Source organism: Sceloporus undulatus, chromosome 6 (genome assembly GCF_019175285.1).
Source record: "Sceloporus undulatus isolate JIND9_A2432 ecotype Alabama chromosome 6, SceUnd_v1.1, whole genome shotgun sequence".
In the NCBI taxonomy this organism is placed as follows: domain Eukaryota; kingdom Metazoa; phylum Chordata; class Lepidosauria; order Squamata; family Phrynosomatidae; genus Sceloporus; species Sceloporus undulatus.
The window spans coordinates 54896298-54916825 of NC_056527.1; the positions used below are offsets into that span (position 1 = coordinate 54896298).

General features: G+C 39.7%; 1 protein-coding gene across 1 annotated transcript in view; it reads right to left on the bottom strand.

Moving 5' to 3' along the window:
- NPHP3 (nephrocystin 3) overlaps positions 1 to 14423 on the bottom strand; it is a 42116-nt gene extending 27693 nt beyond the window's left edge. The window contains 10 exon segments of the mRNA XM_042473510.1: positions 1103 to 1177; positions 4536 to 4683; positions 5498 to 5658; positions 8153 to 8219; positions 8221 to 8284; positions 9719 to 9857; positions 9859 to 9866; positions 11327 to 11477; positions 12337 to 12462; positions 13187 to 14423. Of these exon segments, the coding sequence (XP_042329444.1) occupies positions 1103 to 1177; positions 4536 to 4683; positions 5498 to 5658; positions 8153 to 8219; positions 8221 to 8284; positions 9719 to 9857; positions 9859 to 9866; positions 11327 to 11477; positions 12337 to 12462; positions 13187 to 13540 (1293 nt within the window). The 5' untranslated portion in view covers positions 13541 to 14423.
- Positions 14424 to 20528: the final 6105 nt, after the last annotated feature.

The window sequence follows — 20528 nt, forward strand, 5'->3', positions numbered from 1 at the left end:
TGCTCCTTGTTTCATTCTTGCACTGGAAGCAAGAACTCCCACAAAGGTTAGTGATTTTTTCAGCATGTTGACACAGCATCTGGTCAAAAATGAAAATTTCTGTGAATATCATTCATATTCCTATATTACTAGAGAGCCCGCCTGGATATCATTTCACACTACACTCTGAAGTAGAAAACACAATTTGAATCTCATTTCAGACTTTCAGTGTAAATGGATAGTATTTGTAACAGCAGTTTTTAATTTCTTTCAATTGTACTAAATGCAATCTCCAAAAACAAAAGCTTCAGGCTGTAAAAATTTAGAATGACAGATCAATGTATCAGAAGAGAAACTAGATCAGCAATGGGTCCTTCAGATTTTTTGGGCTGCAAATTGTATCATCTCTTACCACGGTGTAGGATTGGGGCTGATGTGATTTGTAGAGAACCAGTCATTCCCAACCTCTGACCTTTATGGTAACATCCTGAGTGACATGTAGCTGAACATCATGCATTTCAGAGTACTGACCAGTATGAAAGAGATCCACTTGCTGAAATACAACTATTAAAATGGCTCTTTTCCACATTATGGAGAAGCAAACCTAGGCTTACCAACAAATATAAGTGTAATTACGCAAATCAGACCCTAACCATGGAAAGAGCTTTGTATCTTTTGTTAAATGAGCTGCATACATATACAACACATATATATTCATACATAACAGCATTTATAGTCATCCCTCCACGTTTGTGGCTTTGACTTTTGTCGATTTGGTTAATCATAGATTTTATTAATATGTTCTAAGAATATCCAAGTCCTCCAGTCAACTTTCACCAAAAGGCTCCACCAAAAGGACCTAGATTCCTAAAGAGAACATTCCACTTTTGTAGGTCCTCCAGCACAAGTCTATGGTAATGTCCAGCAGATGTTGACCACAAAGTTGCACTGGAGGACCGAGAGATCCCTAGAGAGGTGTTTTCTCAGTCATTTTTATTTGCAGTTTTTCCACTTTCACGGGAGTCCTGTGCCCCTAACCCCAGTGAATGTGGAGGGACCACTATACATGCTGCTTTCCCACCAAATACATGGCTCTTGAAACAGGGGTATTTGAAAAAAATACCTGTTTGATGGTATTTTCCACATAATTGTAGACTTCATATGCTCCTTCCTCTAATCCTCCTGTATGGTTTATAATCTGGAGAAGGGGAAAGAGAGAGAAATAATTCTGAAAATACTAAGTTTTCTTATAGTTGACAAGATTGCAAATCTGGGGTTTTTACAAGCCTTGTGTAGGAACTGTATCCTCTTCAGAAAACATGAATACATTTCTGTTAATAAAAACCAGTCCAGCACGCACAACTTTTTATGCCAAAAAAAAAAAAAAGACAAAACAAAAATTTCTGGATTCCATAAAATGCCTAGATAGGCTATTCTCTTTTTTCCAAACCTTGGGAAAGTTACGTGTTTTAGACTATAACTTCCAGACTCTCCTGGGGGATTTTTAGACTATGCGTATCAGGATCAAGTAGCACAGAAGGAGAGTAACAAGCAAGGATGACTTTTGGTTTGGGTTTAAAAGAGTAGAAGTTCTTTTTGTTGCACCAAAAGTAAGAAAAGGTGTAACACAGGATCCAGTCATCAGCCAACCTGCTTGCTCACTCACTGAGAAAACCATGCTGGGGTGATGGAATTATGGACACTCCATAATGTGAACTTATGTGTGGCTTCCCACCCCTTTGCAGAAATACTCATAAGTCTGCCCCTGCGCTGTGCAGGAGTCAACGGGGCGCACCCCCAGCCACTTATCAGGTCCCTTCTTCCCTTTTGAAGAGTGCTTTACCCTCTCTTATAAACCCACACATAAATAATAAAATACATATAAAATACATCAATAAAAAATAATACAATTAATCTTAAAACTAACTCATCATCAGGTGGAAATGCAGTAGATTCATACAATGGTCTGGAGGTGTTTCTTACATAAGTTCAGGTGGGTAAGCTCGCCAGAAGAGATTCGTCTTAAGTGCCTTCTTAAACGGTTCCAAGGAGGTAATGAGACAGATCTCTTCCGGAAGTCTGTTCCACAATTTCAGAGCAGCTGCTGTGAAGGCTCTCTGGGAAGTGGATGTGAGCCTGGTTGGTTGATGTTCTAACACATTCTTCCCAGTTATTCTAAGTGTGCGGGGCGGATTATGTAGGGAGAGGCATTCCTGCAAGTAACCGGGGCCCAAACCATGTAGAGCTTTAAAGGTAATAACCAACACCTTGTATTGCACCTGGAAGCTAATTGGCAGCCAGTGAAGAGATTTTAAGACAGGTGTTATATGGTCAAACCTGGATGAACCAGTGACCAGTCTGGCTGCCACGTTTTGAACCAGTTGAAGCTTCCAAACTTGGTACAAGGATAGCCCCATGTAAAGCACGTTACAGAAATCAAGACAACAGATTACCAGTGCATGTACCACTGCTTCTAGGTCCTTTTGGTCCAGGTAGGGGCGCAGTTGGCGTATCAACCAAAGTTGGTACCAAGCACTCCTGGCTGTCGCATCTACTTGAAATGACAATTGTAGCGACGAGTGCAGGAGCACTCCCAAACTGCAAACTTCATCCTTTAGGTGAAGTGTGACCCCATCCAGGACTGGTTGACAAATCTCCATCCCTGGAATTAAGGTACCTATTGCAAGTACCTCCATTTTCTCTGGATTCAGCTTGAGTTTGTTTCCCCTCATCCAGACAAACCTAATCACTTTCTTTGATAAAATTACCAGCTTGGTAGATGAAGGGAATGCTGTGGATATAGTATATCTTGATTTCAGTAAGGCCTTTGACAAGGTTCCCCATGACATTCTTGCAAACAAGCTTGTAAAATGTGGGCTAGACAAAGGAACTGTTACATGGATCTGTAATTGGTTGACCGGCCGAACCCAAAGGGTGCTCAACAATGGCTCCTTTTCATCCTGGAGAGAAGTGACCAGTGGGGTCCCACAGGGCTCTGTCCTGGGCCCGGTGCTATTCAACATCTTTATCAATGACCTGGATGACAGAATTGGGAGCATACTTATCAAATTTGCAGATGACACCAAATTAGGGGGAATAGCTAATACCCCAGAGGACAGGATCAAGATTCAAAATGACCTGAATAGACTAGAAAGCTGGGCCAAAGCTAACAAAATGAAATTCAACACGGAGAAATGTAAGGTATTGCACTTAGGGCGGAAAAATAAAATGCACAGATATAGGATGGGTGACACCTGGCTGAATGAAACTACGTGTGAAAGGGATCTAGGAGTCCAAGTAGACCACAAGTTGAACATGAGTGAACAGTGTGATGCGGCAGCTAAAAAGGCCAATGCTATTTTAGGCTGCATCAATAGAAGTATAGTGTCTAGATCAAGAGAAGTAATAGTGCCACTGTATTCTGCTCTGGTCAGGCCCCACCTAGAATATTGTGTCCAGTTCTGGGCACCACAATTCAGAAAGGACATTGAGAAACTGGAGCGTGTCCAAAGGAGGGCGACAAAAATGGTGAAGGGTCTGGAAACCATGCCCTATGAGGAACGACTGAGGGAGCTGGGGATGTTTAGCCTGGAGAAAAGAAGGTTAAGAGGTGATATGATAGCCCTGTTTAAATATTTGAAAGGATGTCATGTTGAAGAGGGAGCAAGCTTGTTTTCTGCTGCTCTAGAAAACAGGACCCGGAACAATGGATGCAAGCTACAGGAAAAGAGATTCCACCTGAACATTAGGAGGAACTTCCTGACAGTAAGGGCTGTTCGACAGTGGAATGTAGAGTCTCCTTCCTTGGAGGTCTTTAAACAGAGGCTGGATGGCCATCTGTCAGGGATGCTTTGATTTGGATTTCCTGCATGGCAGGGGGTTGGACTGGATGGCCCTAGTGGTCTCTTCCAACTCTACGATTCTATGATTCTATGATTCTATAAATGTTAAACAGTTTGGGAGACAGGATGGCACCCTGAAGGATGCCAGATGTCAGCTCTCTTTTAAAAGAGCAGCTGTCCCCCAGCATCACCATCTGGAATCTGTCTGAGAGGTAGGACTGGAGCCACTGGAGCGCAGTGCCCCCAATACCTAACTTCCTCAGGTGTTCTAGAAGGATACCATGGTCTATGGGTATTGAAGGCCACTGAGATGTCCAAGAGCACCAACAGGGTCACACAGAAAAGGGGTGAGGGAAGGAGAGAAGAAAAAGAGGGAAAGAAGAGATTTTGAGAGAGAGAGAGAGGGCACAAGCCAGCAGGTTAATTGGACTCCCAAGTGAAAAGTGCCTCCAGCCCCAATGACTGGTTGGAGCCTCCCAAGTATGTCAGACTACAGCTCCCTACAAACTCTCCAGTCAGCATACAGCAGCCAACTCTATCAGTGTGTGCAATTCCATTACCTTCTTGGATATTCAAGTTTGCCCTAAGTCTTTGGGAAAAAAGGAGAAGCAATGTACAGGTTCTGTTAACACCAGCTGTAACAAGTGCTATTCGACAAAACAAGAAAAAAACAAATCACAGTAAAGGTTTTATGGATGGACACTTTCTCATTACCTTTGCTTTGTTCACAAAATGAACTTGCTCGACTAACTGCTTTACAGAATCCGAACTGATCTGGCCCTCTTCCAGCCGGTGGTAAATAAGCCGAGGCTTCCCTTCAGGATTCTTCAAAAAGACTTCTTCACACTCATCCAGAATACAACTAGATTGGAAATCAGCATGATTGTGCTATACTATTTTGTTGCAGTAAACCGTTCAATGAACATCAGCCCCCAAGGATGTATTTTCCTGTAACATGCCACTGTGAAAGTTCAAGCCTTTTTAAATAAACAGCGTGTCTTCAAAAATCAAGTGCAAAAAGTCTTGAGTCAAAGAAATGCTTAAAAATCTACCCCACTCAACCATATACAACTACATGGAATATGAACTCTGCAACAACAGAGCATCAGTTGAGCATCGCTAATCTGGAAATCCAAGACCTCCAAAAACCAAAACTTTTTGCCACCAACCACTTGTTTCTGCCTTTGAGGAGACATTGCTCTTGGTCATTTATATCTCAGATCCTTTACATGGCCCAACTCTTTCCATCACTTGATTTTAATTACATTTGGAAAGAATACTTCAGTAGGGCTTCTACATTTTTTACCTTAACAGGCAACTTGATAATTAGAGTAATGTTAAGTAAATATAGGGGCCTAAATCCCATTGATAGTCTCAACTACAATGATTCCATTGGATCAACTTGAATTACATAAGTGTTCACATAACAAGTTCTCATTCATTCAATCATTCAGTGGGTCGACTCTGTTCAAAACTAACAGTTTTATTTAAGGCAGGATAGTTTTAATTAGCATTTGTTAGAAAACTTGAAATATAGTGAAAGAGTCAGTAATTTTTTAAAAAAAAATTATTACTGAAGATACTTTCCACAGTTTTTCTCAAAAACAATTTCTTGGCATCATTCTGTTTTATCTCTTGTAATAACCCTTTCCTAGTTTCCTAAGCTGTGAACTCACCTTGGTAAATTTAGATGTATAAATAAAATGGCTAAAGAACTCTTCTCAATTTCCCATTTCCTTACAGCTTGGAAAGGACTTTCAGTTTCTACTGCAAAATGGACGACTTGGAAAAAGTATTCCATTGTTTCACAATATTTCTGAAGTTTTGGTGAGTATTTCTGAAAAACAAGGTTTAGGGGAAAGATGTTTGCTGTAAGTGCCAAATTAAAAGTTATTTACACAAGGCTCAGTGAATGAAGTCATTGTTTTACTATACATTTTGAATCTTTACCAGGGTTAATACAATAAACTACAGACCTAAGAGTAGTCAGTGGACTTGGTGCAAAAAAGTCACATTAATTTCAAACATGAGTAAACAATGCCTAAAACCAATGGAAAGCATGAGTAAACAATGCTTAAAACCAACAGTAAGCCCCTACTACAGTAGACCCAATCAATCTATGAAACATATCAGTGTTAACTTACTAAATTCTCTATAATTTAAAGAATCTACTGGGTGGGGATGAACAACTAGATTTAAATCTACAGTTGAGCTTACTTTAGCTTGAGTCATTCCCAAAGGCTTACAGTTTGAAGAATATAAGATGAGCTGCTTGCAACATACTAGAGACCACCCCTACTCTACTTATATTCTCTCCTGTTAACTTAATCAATCTTGATCAAAGCATGGAAATATTGATTTTCTGGACTACAAAGCCCAGAATCGACCAACTAGCATTAGGAATGGTCATCCAAAGTATTTTTTCTAGGTCTGAATTTTATAATGACTTATGTGTGAGATGCATTCATTAGCTGTTCCTCATATTCATTTACTTATAAGTATTATAACCTTCGTTTAACTATCTCATAGCTATGTTTTTTTAAAAAAAACCTGACAGTCAACTCAAACCCAGTTTTAAAACAATACTAATGCCTCAGCATTAAAAGAACCACAATAAAACATTATATAAATTACAATAATAATATCAGACATTAAAATCAAAGCACAATTTAGAAAAGAATTTCATATCAGCTGATAATGAGATCCAAAGTCCTTTGGGGGTAGCTATAATTTCATTGCTCTGCAAAAAGCAGGGAGCGAAAGAACCAAGTATAATTCATTCAGGAGGGCATTCTGAAACCATGCTACAACCAAAAAGGTCCAGCCACTGTCCCTGCAATAATAGAATGACTCAAAGTAGAGTACAGTGCTTCCTCGGGTTACGAAATTAATTCGTTCCGCGGCCGCTTTCGTAACCCGAAAAGCCTTCGTAAGCCGAAATGCCATAGGCGCTAATGGGGAAAAGCCGCGATTCCGTGTGAAATAGCGCCGAAAAGCACCAAAATTTTTTTCGTAACCCGAAAAAACATTCGTAACCCGGAACAATTATTTCCTATGGGGATTTTCGTTCCCAGAAATTTCGTTAACCGGGTATTTCGTATCCCGAGGGGTACCACTGTATACAATGTTGATTTCAGTATCAGAGGTTATAGTGCGGAGTTGGTAGTTACTCGATATTATGTCGACCTAGATATAAGTCGAGGGCGGTTTTGGGGCCAAATTATGGTTTTGTATGACCTGGGATAAGTGAGGGTAAAACCTGGGCTGTAACAAAATCTAAAGTGGTAAACCCAAGGAAAACAACGCCAAGAAATAATAAAATTCCAGCAGGCATATATTTCTGCATGACTAAAGCCTGGATGGATAAGAGACGAAGGGGGTCAATGCTTCCAAGGAGATAAACTCTGCATTTCACCACTGTATATATATATATATATATATATAATATGAGTTAAAATACATACTTACATGACCTGTGGATAAGTGGACCCAGGATTTTGGGTCAATTTTAACCTAAATTGTCCGAATTAACATGTAGTTCTAATCTGATGGATAAGAATCTCTCTTTCCTTTCAAATGAGTGTGTCAGAAGGCTAGGTAACATACCAGAACAACATATGTCCAAAATGAGCTTTGGCAGTTACTTTTTGGACTACTGTTTCCCTAATGCCCCACAAATGGCCACCAACTCTGCTGCCTGGGGAAATCGGAGCTGTAGGCAAAAGAGAGGACTCTGCCAAACTCTGGATTCAAAGTCTTGGACTGTATACGATATTTATAGGTGGATGGGGTATGTAAATGAGATAAGTGACACTTCAAATGAGAGAAATATTGTCCATGTGTGTATTGGCTTAGCATTTTTATAACACCCATTGAAAGTTATGTGGCAGTTTTTTGGGCTATGTGGCTATGATCTACAAGTGTAGGAAAGCTCTTCTAGAACACAGCCGCATAACCCGAAAAGGGGTAAAAACTCTTCTAGAACATGGCCACGTAGCCCAAAAACACAAAAATAGGATTCCAGTTGTGAAAGCCTTTGACTCTATGGGGGCGGTTCAGAAATATTAAAAAATTAAAAACACAGAGCATCAGTATTTGGGGGTGAAAGTTATTCTGATCAAGCTTATTTTCACACTACACAACCAGTTGGATAATTAAAAATTGAGTCAACAAAATATGTGGAAGGCTGTAAAGTCACAGGCTTTCCATGGATGAGATTAACTGTGTCACACGCTAGTCCATGGTATGTCATCAGTACAGAAAAACTAAATATGATGTTGTTATAACAAGAAACTGTGTAAAATCATGTATCGTGCATGTGTTTTTCATACTGTATGAAAATGGTCCACTTCTCCTTGAGTTTCCTCTGTGTTTATAAGATATATCCTTACTGGTTCTCCATAAAGAGTGGGAAAACAATGGAGTCACTGCAAGCAAACTGGCAACAGCTGTATCCCAATCATCTGTAAAAAAAAAAAAAACAAAACCAAGAAATACAAAAAAGCAAAGACAAAGACGTTCATCCAGCATTTTAGAATAGACAACCACCTTGAAGTCCTGAAACATAACTGACACTTATAGTCTGATTTAGATTAGTTTCAAAGCAACAGTGGTCAACATAGGATAGACAGCTATAAAATTTGCAGCAATCCGTCCAAACTAGCTTGTCTGGAGGAAGTAAGAACATGGGCATATCTACATTCACTTACTGTAAATGTGCATGCATTATAGATATTTTCCCCAACAGCTTAAATAGCTGAAAGTCTAGGTCACCCCAGTTCTAAGCATGTTTATCTGGAGAGTAGTCTCCTTGATTTCAGGGGAAGACTCAAGGTGGATTAAAATTTAAAACTATCAAGTGAACAGTCAACATGTTCAAAATGTTTATAGTTGCATGCATGTTTGCGACAGATCATGCGTACCAACTCTATCAGGGGATGTTGTTCTGATGCTCTTCCACCTATTATTTTCCTTCTTTTCTTTCTTAAAGAGTCAACTTTTGTTAATTTACAATAAAATATATCACATTGTCAATAAAGTTATCAATACAGTTATAAGAGGATGTCCCCAATGGAGAAAGGAGAGAGAATGGAAAATCCTGTGCTACTCACATGGGCAAAAGTGAGTATTAAAAGGAGAAGTGATGTCTGCTTAAAAGCTCAGCAAACAAAACAGCAGAACAGCAGTCCTACCAATGTGTGGACAACTCAAAAGCCTCACCATTGGTCTATGAAACTGAGGCCTAGTAGGAACGTCAATCCAACATCAGGCTGTAGCCTTCAGGGCCATATATTTCCCTGTCTATTAAAGGACATTGGTGTAAAAAAAACAAACTAAGGCCGTACAGACAGGCCAAAATAAGCGCTTGGGTACGTAGCTGTTTAAAGATGGCATGGCATCACTGCAGAAGCGTGCCACGTTGTGGTCCAGACTTAGGATTGAAGCATGGCTTTGGATGGCTTCGGGCCTCTTAGGATACATGCATCATTTAAAAAGCATACCTCCAAAGTGACCTGAAGCAGCTTTATTTGGTCTGTCTGTATGGACCTCTAGCACAGGAAAAGGTTCTATCACCAACTTCCAGTTATAGAAGTTACCTGGTTGGGGGGATCTAGGAAAGGCATCCGAAACTGCAACTTTTTTTAGTCGCCATCGTTTAGTTGCCATTACCTGCTGTTGGTAAATAAGCTGACAAGTGTGCTAACTTGCAAAAGTAACCAGCCAGACATCAATTCTTTGCCAGTGTGAAACACTGATGAGAGCTGAATTACTTTTGGACTCCAGCTCCAGTTTATCCAAATTTCCCCGGAGTGCCACAACCCGAGCCTAATGTTATACCCAGCAAATATATCTATATTATAGCCATAATTTTTATTTCGAGAAGATGAAGTTCTTACCCTGTTGATTTGCAAATGGCCCTTCCACACTATGGGAACTGTGTGCAAAATCGGGCCCTGAAGACTGCTGGAGGTGCATCATACTGCCCATGGATGGTTCACTGCCCAACACTCCACCAGGCCAGTATTCAGTCTGAACCACCAGTGGCTTAAAATAAAGAAACAAAAAAATCTTAAATACAATAAATTATAATATTTTCCAAAGATAGATTTTTAAATTATTTTGACTACAGCACACAGAAGCTGCAAGCCAACATGGCCAGTTGTTATGCTGGTCAGACAAGTTTGGGAGCTATAGTTCCCAATAGTAAGTTTCCTGGCTTGTGTCTTGAAAAGCAGCTGGGGAAGGAGAAGGAAAGAGAGACAACAGTAGACTAGTAGGCTCTAATTATACCAAAAGGCTAGTAATTAACTGGCTTTTTCAAACATATTATTGTTGTGTAGTTTGGCCTATGAACCAGTGTGGCATAGTAGTTAGGGTGTTGGATTGAGATCTGGGCAACAACTCGTTTTCACTTGGGCTAGTCACTTTTTCTAGCCTGACCTACCTCACAAGGCTGCAGAGGCGAAGTGGAGGGGAGTAGAGTATGCTGCCTTCAAGTTCACTAGAGGAAATATGAGGTGTTCCAGCAATACCAACAAATAGTTGTAATACAATGAAGTCAGGTCCAACCTGACGGAGGAGATGTCTACATTTCTTTACCCACTGTTAGATTTTTCTTAATGAAGAAAGCTTTGGACCCTTAACTTCTGGGCCGAAGAAGAGAGGAGGAGGACTGCTTATTGTTTGTTTATTTACAGATTTTTATTCACTTAGATCCTGCCTTCCTGGGGCCCAGGCAGCTCACAGATCTAACCTCCAGATCTATAAATACAAAGTGTGTGGTGTGTGTGGTGTGTGTACTCCCTCTCTCTCTCTCTCTCTCTCTATATATATATAATACATTATCTATATACACACAGTTGACCTTCTGTTTCCGGGGGATCCCTTCCTCTCTCCATGCAAAATGGACTTCGCATATAGTCAAGCCCCATGGCTGAATAAAGGGCATGGCGGTGGGGGGCGCGGCACATCCGCCGAGCCTCAGGCAGCACCCCAATTTCCCCCTTGCTCGTCCCTGGCATAGCGAGTGACGCGGGGGTATGAAAACTGCCAGACGGAGACCGGACGTGTGTTGTGGTTGTGTGTGTGTGTGTGTGTGTGTCTAAGCTAACTATGTTATTGTAATGTTGTAGTTTGGATAAATGCGAGACAGCGAAGCTACAGCAAAGTTTGTTTCATGAGACCATCACTAACTAAGACTTAAATTCTGGCCATCAAAGATGACATGCCTAGTTTGAAATGTCACCCTTACATTTGAAAGCAAAGATCAGCAGAAAATCTGTGCTTGAAATGAAGGAATGAATGCAAGATTAAAGGGTTATTTGTTTAGAAAAACAAAAGATTTTCAGTGGCTTATTTCATAAAACATAGTTCAGATTTTTTTTATTGTATACATTTTTTTTATTTTAAAAAACACAAGAAATAGAAGCTAATAGCTTGTGTCAGGTTTCACACTGTATAGATTTGTGTTATAGTCTGGCATAAACAGTATGTCGAATCCTTACCAGTGCCCTCTGTACAGCTGTCATCCGAATCTGATTCTTCAGGATCAAATACCTGGATACCTTGAGCTTGTAGTCTCTGCAATTTTGCCTCCAAGTCTCGCTTGGCCCTCAGTAAATCCTGAATTTCATTTTCCTTAGTTTCTCTAAAAATCTGTATGTGAAAAACAGTTAAATACAGTGGTACCCCGGGATACGAAATGACCGCCTTACGAAATTTCCGGGATACGAAAAAATTAGATAGGAAAAAACTGTTCCGGGTTACGGTTTTTTTTTCGGCTTACGAAAAAAAAATTTGGTGCTTTTCGGCGCTTTTTCGCACGAAACGCGGCTTTCCAGCGCTAGCGGCTATGGCTTTTTCGGGTTACGAAAAAAATCGGGTTACGAACGCCGCGGCGGAACGAATTAATTTCGTAACCCGAGGCACCACTGTAAATGAAAATTATAGCCAGACTTGCATACATATGTACCTTTTTATAAAGCCCACATATTTTGTGTTGAATTTTTAACACTTGAAGTTTGAGCTTGTAATTCTTACACTTACAAATCTCTTCTACAGGCCAGCATTTTCACTTTAGAGTCTAGCACCCGGACTCTGTAACCTCCCTGAATCATGAATCATATACAAAGTGAAAGACAGAAGGAAAACAGGTAGACAAAACTGGGACCTGCAAAACAATGTTGTAGTGTAGAATACTCATGTTCAAGGTTACAGCCAATCAGCCTTGATTTTATCCAGGATTTTCCATTCCATGCCTCCTCTCTGAGCTGCCTGAGATTTCTGTCCAGCCCAAATTCCATTCCACTGAGATTTCTCAGTGATCCCCAGTGGCCTTGGTTTTGTTTTGGGCAGTATCCGCTATGGGGTTGTTCCTCAAGATTTTTTGCACATCTGTGAACTTTGGGGTCCCCCAAATATGATTATACCTTTCTTTGTTTCTCTGTGACCCCAATTTTGCTTCATAGCCACTTGCATCCAACACACGAATTGGGTGTTTGAGGGAGCGATTTACCTTGAACTGTCTTTTGACTTTGTCCCGATCGTGTTCAAATGTGGCAGCTCTCTCCATAGCTTGGTACTTAGCTTCCAGAGCACTTTCTTTCTCTCTGAGTATTTTTTGATATGTTTTCTGGAGTGCCTGAAAAAGACCAGCATTACTTCACTTTCCTTGGAGTGAAAAATTAGTCTGCAAGTGTTTGACGGCTAACCTTTTAAGTGTCGGAACAAAAACAAATCAGCAGCTTGCAGAAAGTGTCTCTCAATGCTTCCCAATTGCAGAGCAGGAGCTGTTTAATATTTGGGTTGCAGACGTACAGCTACTTATTAAGATCCACTGAGTTCAATGAGGCTTTTGTTGAATAGCATGCAAAGGACTGCTGTTAGTCTTGTAATACTGTTATTGTACTATTGTATTGTATTAGGGGAACTATTGCTCCTAGAATTCCCCACGAACACAGGCCATCACTTCTTTGACCACTTTTAAATCTGAGTTCAGGGAAGCATTCGCAGGCACTGTGTGATTATATATCTGATTTTTTTTATTGGATAGTTGATATTGATGTTTTTAATTGTTGCCTGCTTATTTTAACCAATTCTATTTTATAGTATCACCTATTGTTTTATACATATTTTGTAGATTGTACACCATTGGCAGGTTTTGTTTTTATTGATTTGATCATTTGTATGTACAACACTGTGTACATTTACAGTGCTGTAGAAATAGACTATAATAATAATAGAATGTTCCAGCCAACATGACAAGAGCCATGGTGGGGAATTCTGGGAGTTGTAGTCCAAAGAGAAAACCTTGCCAAGCTTTGCTCTTTTTGCCAGCCCACAAAATTGCTACCTTTCCCAGTTACCTGTAGCTCCGCCCGTAAGCGCTTGTTCTCCTTGTCCATCTTGGCCTCTTTCTTCATCATCGATGCCACCTCGTTGTTCTTGCTGATGCGGAAGATCTCATACTCTTTTCTCAGACGTTCATATTCTGCCATACACTCCAGTTCTTGTACCGAGGCCGTGGATTTGAAGCTGGCGCCGATAAGGCCTCCAGGCCGCGACGTACCCACCCGACGGAAGGAACTGCGCAGGAGGCGAGCTTTGGGCTTCACCTCCACAGGGATCTCACAGGCCTCACCACCACCACCTTCATAGGTGTCCTCAATCACCTCCCCAACAGTGCCTATGGGGCTTACCAAGGAGGAAGCGGTCCCCATGGCTATGGAGCCTCCCTCATCAATCCTGACACTTCTTCATAGGCAATAACACCAGTTTCACAGGCTGCAAATATGGATCATTCACTGATCCTTGTTATTTATGCCCAAAACCACAACTGCGGCTCAAAGCTCAGCTGCATGGTTGCGCACTTCCCACTTCTAGTAGGTGATATTTTTCTCGACCTCTTTCCTCCAGCCAGTTTTTTGGCTTTGCAGTCCGAGCAACCTTTACGTACTTTTAAAAAAAGCTACCCAACCATTAACTGTTGGGTCAAACCTTTTACACAGCATGAGAAGATAACAGCCACAAGCGCCACACCATGAAGATTTAGGTCTAGCCACAGTCACCAAATCCTGCCTCCGAACACATGCTCACATTCACTGTCTCAGATTATATGAGCTCGCCCACTTATACAAACAAGTACTTAAAAATAACAAGGAAAAGTAAATCATCTATTTGTTTTTTACCTCCTGTAGTGGCTGCCAAAATAGGGTGAAATTCTCATACATTGAGTCCTTGGTATCCACTGGGGTTTGGTTCCAGGACCCCTGTGGATACCAAAATCTGTGGATGCTCAAGTCTCATTAAATATAATGGAAAGTAAAATGGTGTTCCTTATATAAAATGGCAAAATCAAACTTTGCTATTTGGAATGTGTATATGTATTTTACCATCTTCGAGCTGTGGATGCTTCAATCCGCAGATAATGAATCCATGGAGAAGGATGGCTCCCTGTACTTGCTTACCTAGGAATCTGCCCCCAATAAAAACTAGTAGGCTTTCCTCTGAGCAGACAGGTATAAGACTGAGCTGCTGTGTTAAAGCTGCATCCCACTCCTTGGGTGTAAATAACTTGGGAGTGTGTGTGTGTGTGTATATATATATATATATATATATATTAATCTGTTTAATTGTATTTTAAGGGGGTGGGTGGGAATTATAGTTTGGGAATGTATATTTTAATGGGGAGGGATAAAGTGTTTTTAATTGTTATATTTTATATTTTACTGTTGTCAACCGCCCGGATTGATTTGCCATAGGGTGGTATACAAATAAATATTATTATTATTATTATTATTATTATTATAATGTAAGCCGCCCCGCTTGCGTTTTTGTAGGGGGGCGGGATATAAATAAATATTATTATTATTATTATTATTATTATTATTATTATTATTATTATATAAAACTTCTATACTGCCTTTCTCCCTGAAAAAGGACCCAATGTGGCTCCGAAGGCCCAGCCTGGCATTGCAGTTTGAACACTAGACTAAAGGACTCTGAAGAACTGGGTTCCAATCCCTGCTCACAGTCACAGAAACCCTCTTAAGGCAAGCCACACACTCTCTCAGCCTCAGGGGAAGGCAATGCCAAGCCTCTTCTGGACTACTCTTGCCAAGAAAACCCCAGGACGATTCTGGGGACCAGGGTTCGAGTCCCCCACTGGGAGGGTCACACCCTCTCAGCCTCAGAGGATGCTCTGAAGAAGCCTTGCCAAGAAAAGTCAGCTTGGAGGCACACAACAACAACAACAACAACAACCACAAAGCCCAAAGGAATCACTTCTGCGTAGATACACATGGGAAGCCTGTGTAGAAAAAGTTACAGCCCCTCCTGCTCTCCCAAGAGGAACTGCCAAGTTGGGAATGCTTCCAACCGTTCTTTGAAGAAGCCCAAAGGCCTGGGAAGAAGGCGAGGGAGGGAGGGAGGAAGGGCTTCGGCCTCAAGCCTTGGGAGAGAGGCAGCACCAGGGCTCTTCTTGCCCCCTCTTTTCCCAGGAAGAAGCCCTGGAAGAGGAACGGAGAAGCCTTGCCACAAAGTTTCCCCCAGATGGCAGGCAGAGGGATCAATGGCCAAGCCCAGCCCCACTCTTTCTTTCTTTCTTCCTTTCTTCCTAGTTGGTCTCCTCTAGAGGCAGATTGGCCTCGGACAGAGGAAGGAGGGAAGGAAGGAGAGAAGGAGGGAAACCGTGACGTGGCTGACCGCCTCCCTCTCTCTGGCCTCAGGCGGTGGACAAAGGCGGGGCACAAAAGCAGGCAGGCTGCCCAACTTTTCTTGTTGCACTGGTTTCTTATTTTCTTATATTTTTTCTTATATTTTATTTTTATATTAATATTTTATATATTAGTATTATATATATATGATTTATAATTTTATTTATTTATTATACATGTATGTTTATATATGAGTATTATATATATATATATATATATACACATTATTTTATTTTTAATTTTATTTATGTATTTTACCATTTATAATTTATACATATATAATATTTTATTTATATATTTTATTATTTATAATTTTATATATAATATTTTATTTATATTATTTATTTATTATATATGTATTATTTTATATATTAGTATTTATATATATATAGTATATTATTTTATTTATAATTTTATTTATTTATTATATATTTATTATTTTATATATTAGTATTATTGATTTATAACTATTATTTATTTATAACTATTTTTAATATTTTATAATTTATAATATATAAGATTTTATTTATAATTTATTTATGTATTTATTTTATATATGTATATAATATTTTATATATACTTATAAATATATATAAATGTATATTATATATAATATATATATTTATTATATATATAATATGCAATATATATATGATCTCTCTAAAGATTCCTAGAGAGGTGTTCTCTCAGGTAAAAACATAGGGTTTTTATTTTGCACTATTTTGTGGGTTTTTCCACATTCAGGGGGTACTGTGCCCCTAACCTGAGCGAATGTGGAGAGACAAGTGTGTGTGTACCAATCGCACAACTGCCTCAACAGCGACTTTTCACACCTGCGGACTTGTGCAATTGCAAGATCATTGAGGAAATTACAAGGCTGATGGGGGAAACAGGGGAAAGAGACGAGTTGAAGGCGGCAATGTATGATACGTATCACCAAAAATGCCTTTATTTCTGGTGCAATCGTAGTTTAAAAGCTGCATGTAGTAATCTCAGTTTACAGCAACTGAATTAAGATGAGGACAAAGCAGGAAAGTGGGAGGAGGAGAGGGAAACTGGGACATTTTAAGAGCAGCTGAAAAAGTGGGATGACAGCAGATTAATCAGGACTGTTCCAGGCAAATCAGGAGAGTTGGGGAATATGGGTCTAATCCAACCTGGTTCTTAACATGCTTAACAAGAAGAGCCACCTCACTTCCACATCTGCATGCTCTACCTGAATGGCATGATGGAGACTGGAACCAAGAAGCTCAATTGTTTACACTATGCTGGGAGAGAGGGCATAGCAGCTCATGCCGGACCAAAACACACTGCAGAAATAATCCAGTTTGAGACCACTTTAACTGCCCTGGCTCAGTGCTAGGGAATCCTGGGAACTGTAGTGTATTGTGGCGCCAGAGCTCTCTGACAGAAGAGGCTAAATGTCTCCCAAAACTACAATTCCTAGAATTCCTTAGCATTGAGCCAAGGCAGGTAAAGTGGTCTCAAACTGGATTATTTCTGCAGTGTGTTTTGCACCACCATCTCTTGCTCTCTCCCTACCTTTTACCCAGCCCATAGTGAAAGAGGCTTATATGAAAGAAGAAGCAACTTGTAAAAAGGAGTTGCTGGCATTTCCTCTCCCTAACTCTTTCATCATGGAGGACTTGGTCAGCTGGCAAAATATAGTTCTAATAATGTTTATGTACTATTCTGAAAAGAAAAGAATGAAAAGTAAGGCTGCATCTGCAGTGCAGAAATAACCCATGGATCTATGCTATGGAATTCTGGGAGTTCTAGTTTTGTGAGACATTTATAGTCTTCTTTGTCAGAGAGCTCAGGTGTCAGAACAAATTATTTCCCAGAATTTCACAGCACCGAGCAATGGCAGTAAAAGTATTGTCAAACTAGATTTATTCAGTGCAGATGCAGCCTAAATTACATTGGATTTGGATCTGATGTGTACATTTTTTTCAAAAGCATTGAAAATGAGTCACATTAGGATTTGCTTTCCTTAAATGGAAGGCTTTTGCATATTCTTCCACAATTTAACTTGTAAATTTCCAGTTGACAAGAATTAGTTATTATGTCGCCCTTCAGTATAATTTAGCTTGCATCCAGCTGTTCATACTTTTGCACAGCTGTTTTAAAAAAAATTCCAGCCTCAGAGGTTGTGGAGACAGGGTGGTTTACTTTACAAAGAGCTTTAAATGATGTATGCAAATTGAAAGTTTAGTCACTGGAAGAAGAGCCTCTCTCTTGAGCCATGTTCCTCTTATCTGAGGCCTGGGGCATAAGAGTATCTTCATGTGAATGATGGCAGCCAGCTACTGCATGCTTAGCTGGCATTTGCCTTGAGGACATAAGATTGTGAAAACCAACTTTTTTCTAATTGGGCTCTCCCTGGCAATGCCATAGACTCATTTGCACTGCTTGTTTATGATCAGAACCCTTTCCCATTGAATTCGGATTGAAGGAGACCAGGGTTCAGCTTCCCTCTTTGCTATGGAAAACCAATGGGTGACCAGTCACACACTCTCAGCCTTAGAGGAATATCATATTATATTTATTTGTATCCCACTTTTTCCCCAGAGCTGTGACTCAGAGCAGTTCACAATGTTAAAAGAACACTACAATTAAAAACATAGAAAAGCAGCACATTGTAATGTTAAAATAGATTGCTTATTCAAAGAATAAAATACAGTTTAAACAGATAAAACTGTTTAAAGCACTTTAAAATGATACAACACCCCAAGTGGAAGACAATTTCAAACCTCCTCTGAATAAATCTTGCCAAGAATGCCCTATGATAGGGTCATCATCTGTCAAAATTTACTTAAAGACACATAACAGAACAAGCCAGATATTCCCTGTGGCTACTTTTTGGTTGGTTTATTTATTTTAATGTATTTCCCAACTTTCCCTAGGAATCAGACCCAAGGCAGCCAGAGCAGCATTTGCCACGGTTAAAGTTTGGGGACCTGGAAGACAGCTTTGGAGGTGAGACTGGTGTGTGAATTTTTTAAAAAATTGGTTTAAAATTCTCTCTTTTCTTTGTTCAGTATATTTGGGTAAGAGATACCCAAAATCACTTTGAAAAGTGACAGAAAATCACTAGAACATCACTTCTAGTTACTGAAAATGTCAGTGATGTGGCTTATGTGGATTGGGAGGTGGCAGATCTGATACTCTGGTACATGATCACCCCAGATCCTGTCACACAATACCTTTGTTGACTAGATTAGGTTCAGACAACTACTGGCCTGAGGATACTCACAGAATACCATGGCTGATGAAGGATGAGAAGTCCCATATATACATCTGCCTGAATTGTTGACTCTTTTTCTGGTTGTCTATGAATTCTTGGGTTCTGGCCATGGGTGCCACTGAGGCATCAGAGAAAATAAAACCTAAAGTGGCACACCACTGAAACATACATTATGTATTATTCATTCATGCAACATTAAGGTAGATTTAGAGGTTTGATTGTGCAAATAAAATTGCTGCTATCTTTCATGCATATCCCAGTGCTCTTTGTTGCTACGAAAGCAATACAAGCCCTGAATTAAGCAGATGTTCAGCTTATAAAGCACACCAATTCAGCAGCTGGCCACATTAGGAGTTTGGCGGAATTTAATATAAAGAGGTATGGAAATTAGCAAAGAAAATAATATGCATCTGAAATGGGCCTTTCAAAGCAGGAGCTGTCATGCTCTATTTGTGTGGTAGGAATTTATTTTTCACTAAGGTGCTGTGCGGATAAATTATAGCCCTAGGTACATTAAAAGGTTTAACACAGAGATATATAAAATGTCCTTTTAATAATAAATATAAATAAATAAAACTTTTATTTATACCCTGCTTTTTGTAATAAAACAATCAAACCAGCTTACATAGTTAAAAACATATGCAAGTAATGGGAATGTTCCTAAACTACAAGTCTATATGCACTTAGTTGGAAGTAAAAGCCAGTAATTTTAGTGAAATATATTTCTATGTGATGAGTCTAGGAATTTCAATCTCAGTTAGTATTTCTACCCTTTTTACAACATTATGTGTTATTCAGTAAAATCTGAATTATCAGTAAAATTTGCTTTACCTTCTCTTTTCATTTATGGCAATAAAACAAAGAACACTTAATGCATGACATTGAGGCTTTATTCGTTAAAATTCCAGAGATGCAAAGAATTTTGGAGTTTTAAATGAGTGTTGTTCCCTCTGCATGTAATCTTAACAAATATCTGTTTAGAGTACTGTATATAGGCAACCCCCATGAATTTAAAGCTGGGGTACACTAATTTGGGATATGCCAAGAAAACTTTGTGATTGGTTCGCCATAGGATTGCCATAGGTTGGAAACAACTTGAAGGCACACAACAACAACAGGAAAAGGTATCAATAGTCAGTCCTGCCCTGGACATCCTTGGTAGCAACTAGCACACTGGCAGGACTATTGATACCTTCCCTTGTTGTTTTGTGCCTTCAGGTTGTTTCCAGCCTATGGCAATCCTATGGCCAACCTAGCACAAGGTTTCCTTGGCAGGATTTATTCATAAGGGGTTTGCCCTTGCCTTCCTCTGAAGCTGAAGGAGTGTGACTTGTCCAGTGTCACGTAGTGGGTTTCCTTGGCTGAATGGGATTCAAGTCCTGGTCTCCAGAGTCTCTGGCTCTTGCACCTTCCCTAAGTCTCCCCTGAAAAAATTAAAATAACAAAATAAAATAAAGCCAGCACTCAAAGTGGAAGCAGATGGGTCTACTAGCCTTTAGCCACCACTTTCTTCATGATTTTGTGTTCAGAACCTTTTTTAAAAAAAAGCAAAACATTTCTTTTTTATATGTTTCATAAACCAATGTCTACCCAGCTTGGTCTGCAAATTTATACAGCAAATATTTTATCCATTTAAAATATATATATATATATATATATATACACACACACACACACACACACACACACACACATATAAAAACAATAGAGAACTTGGATCACTTTCAATATTTAAAACAACCGACT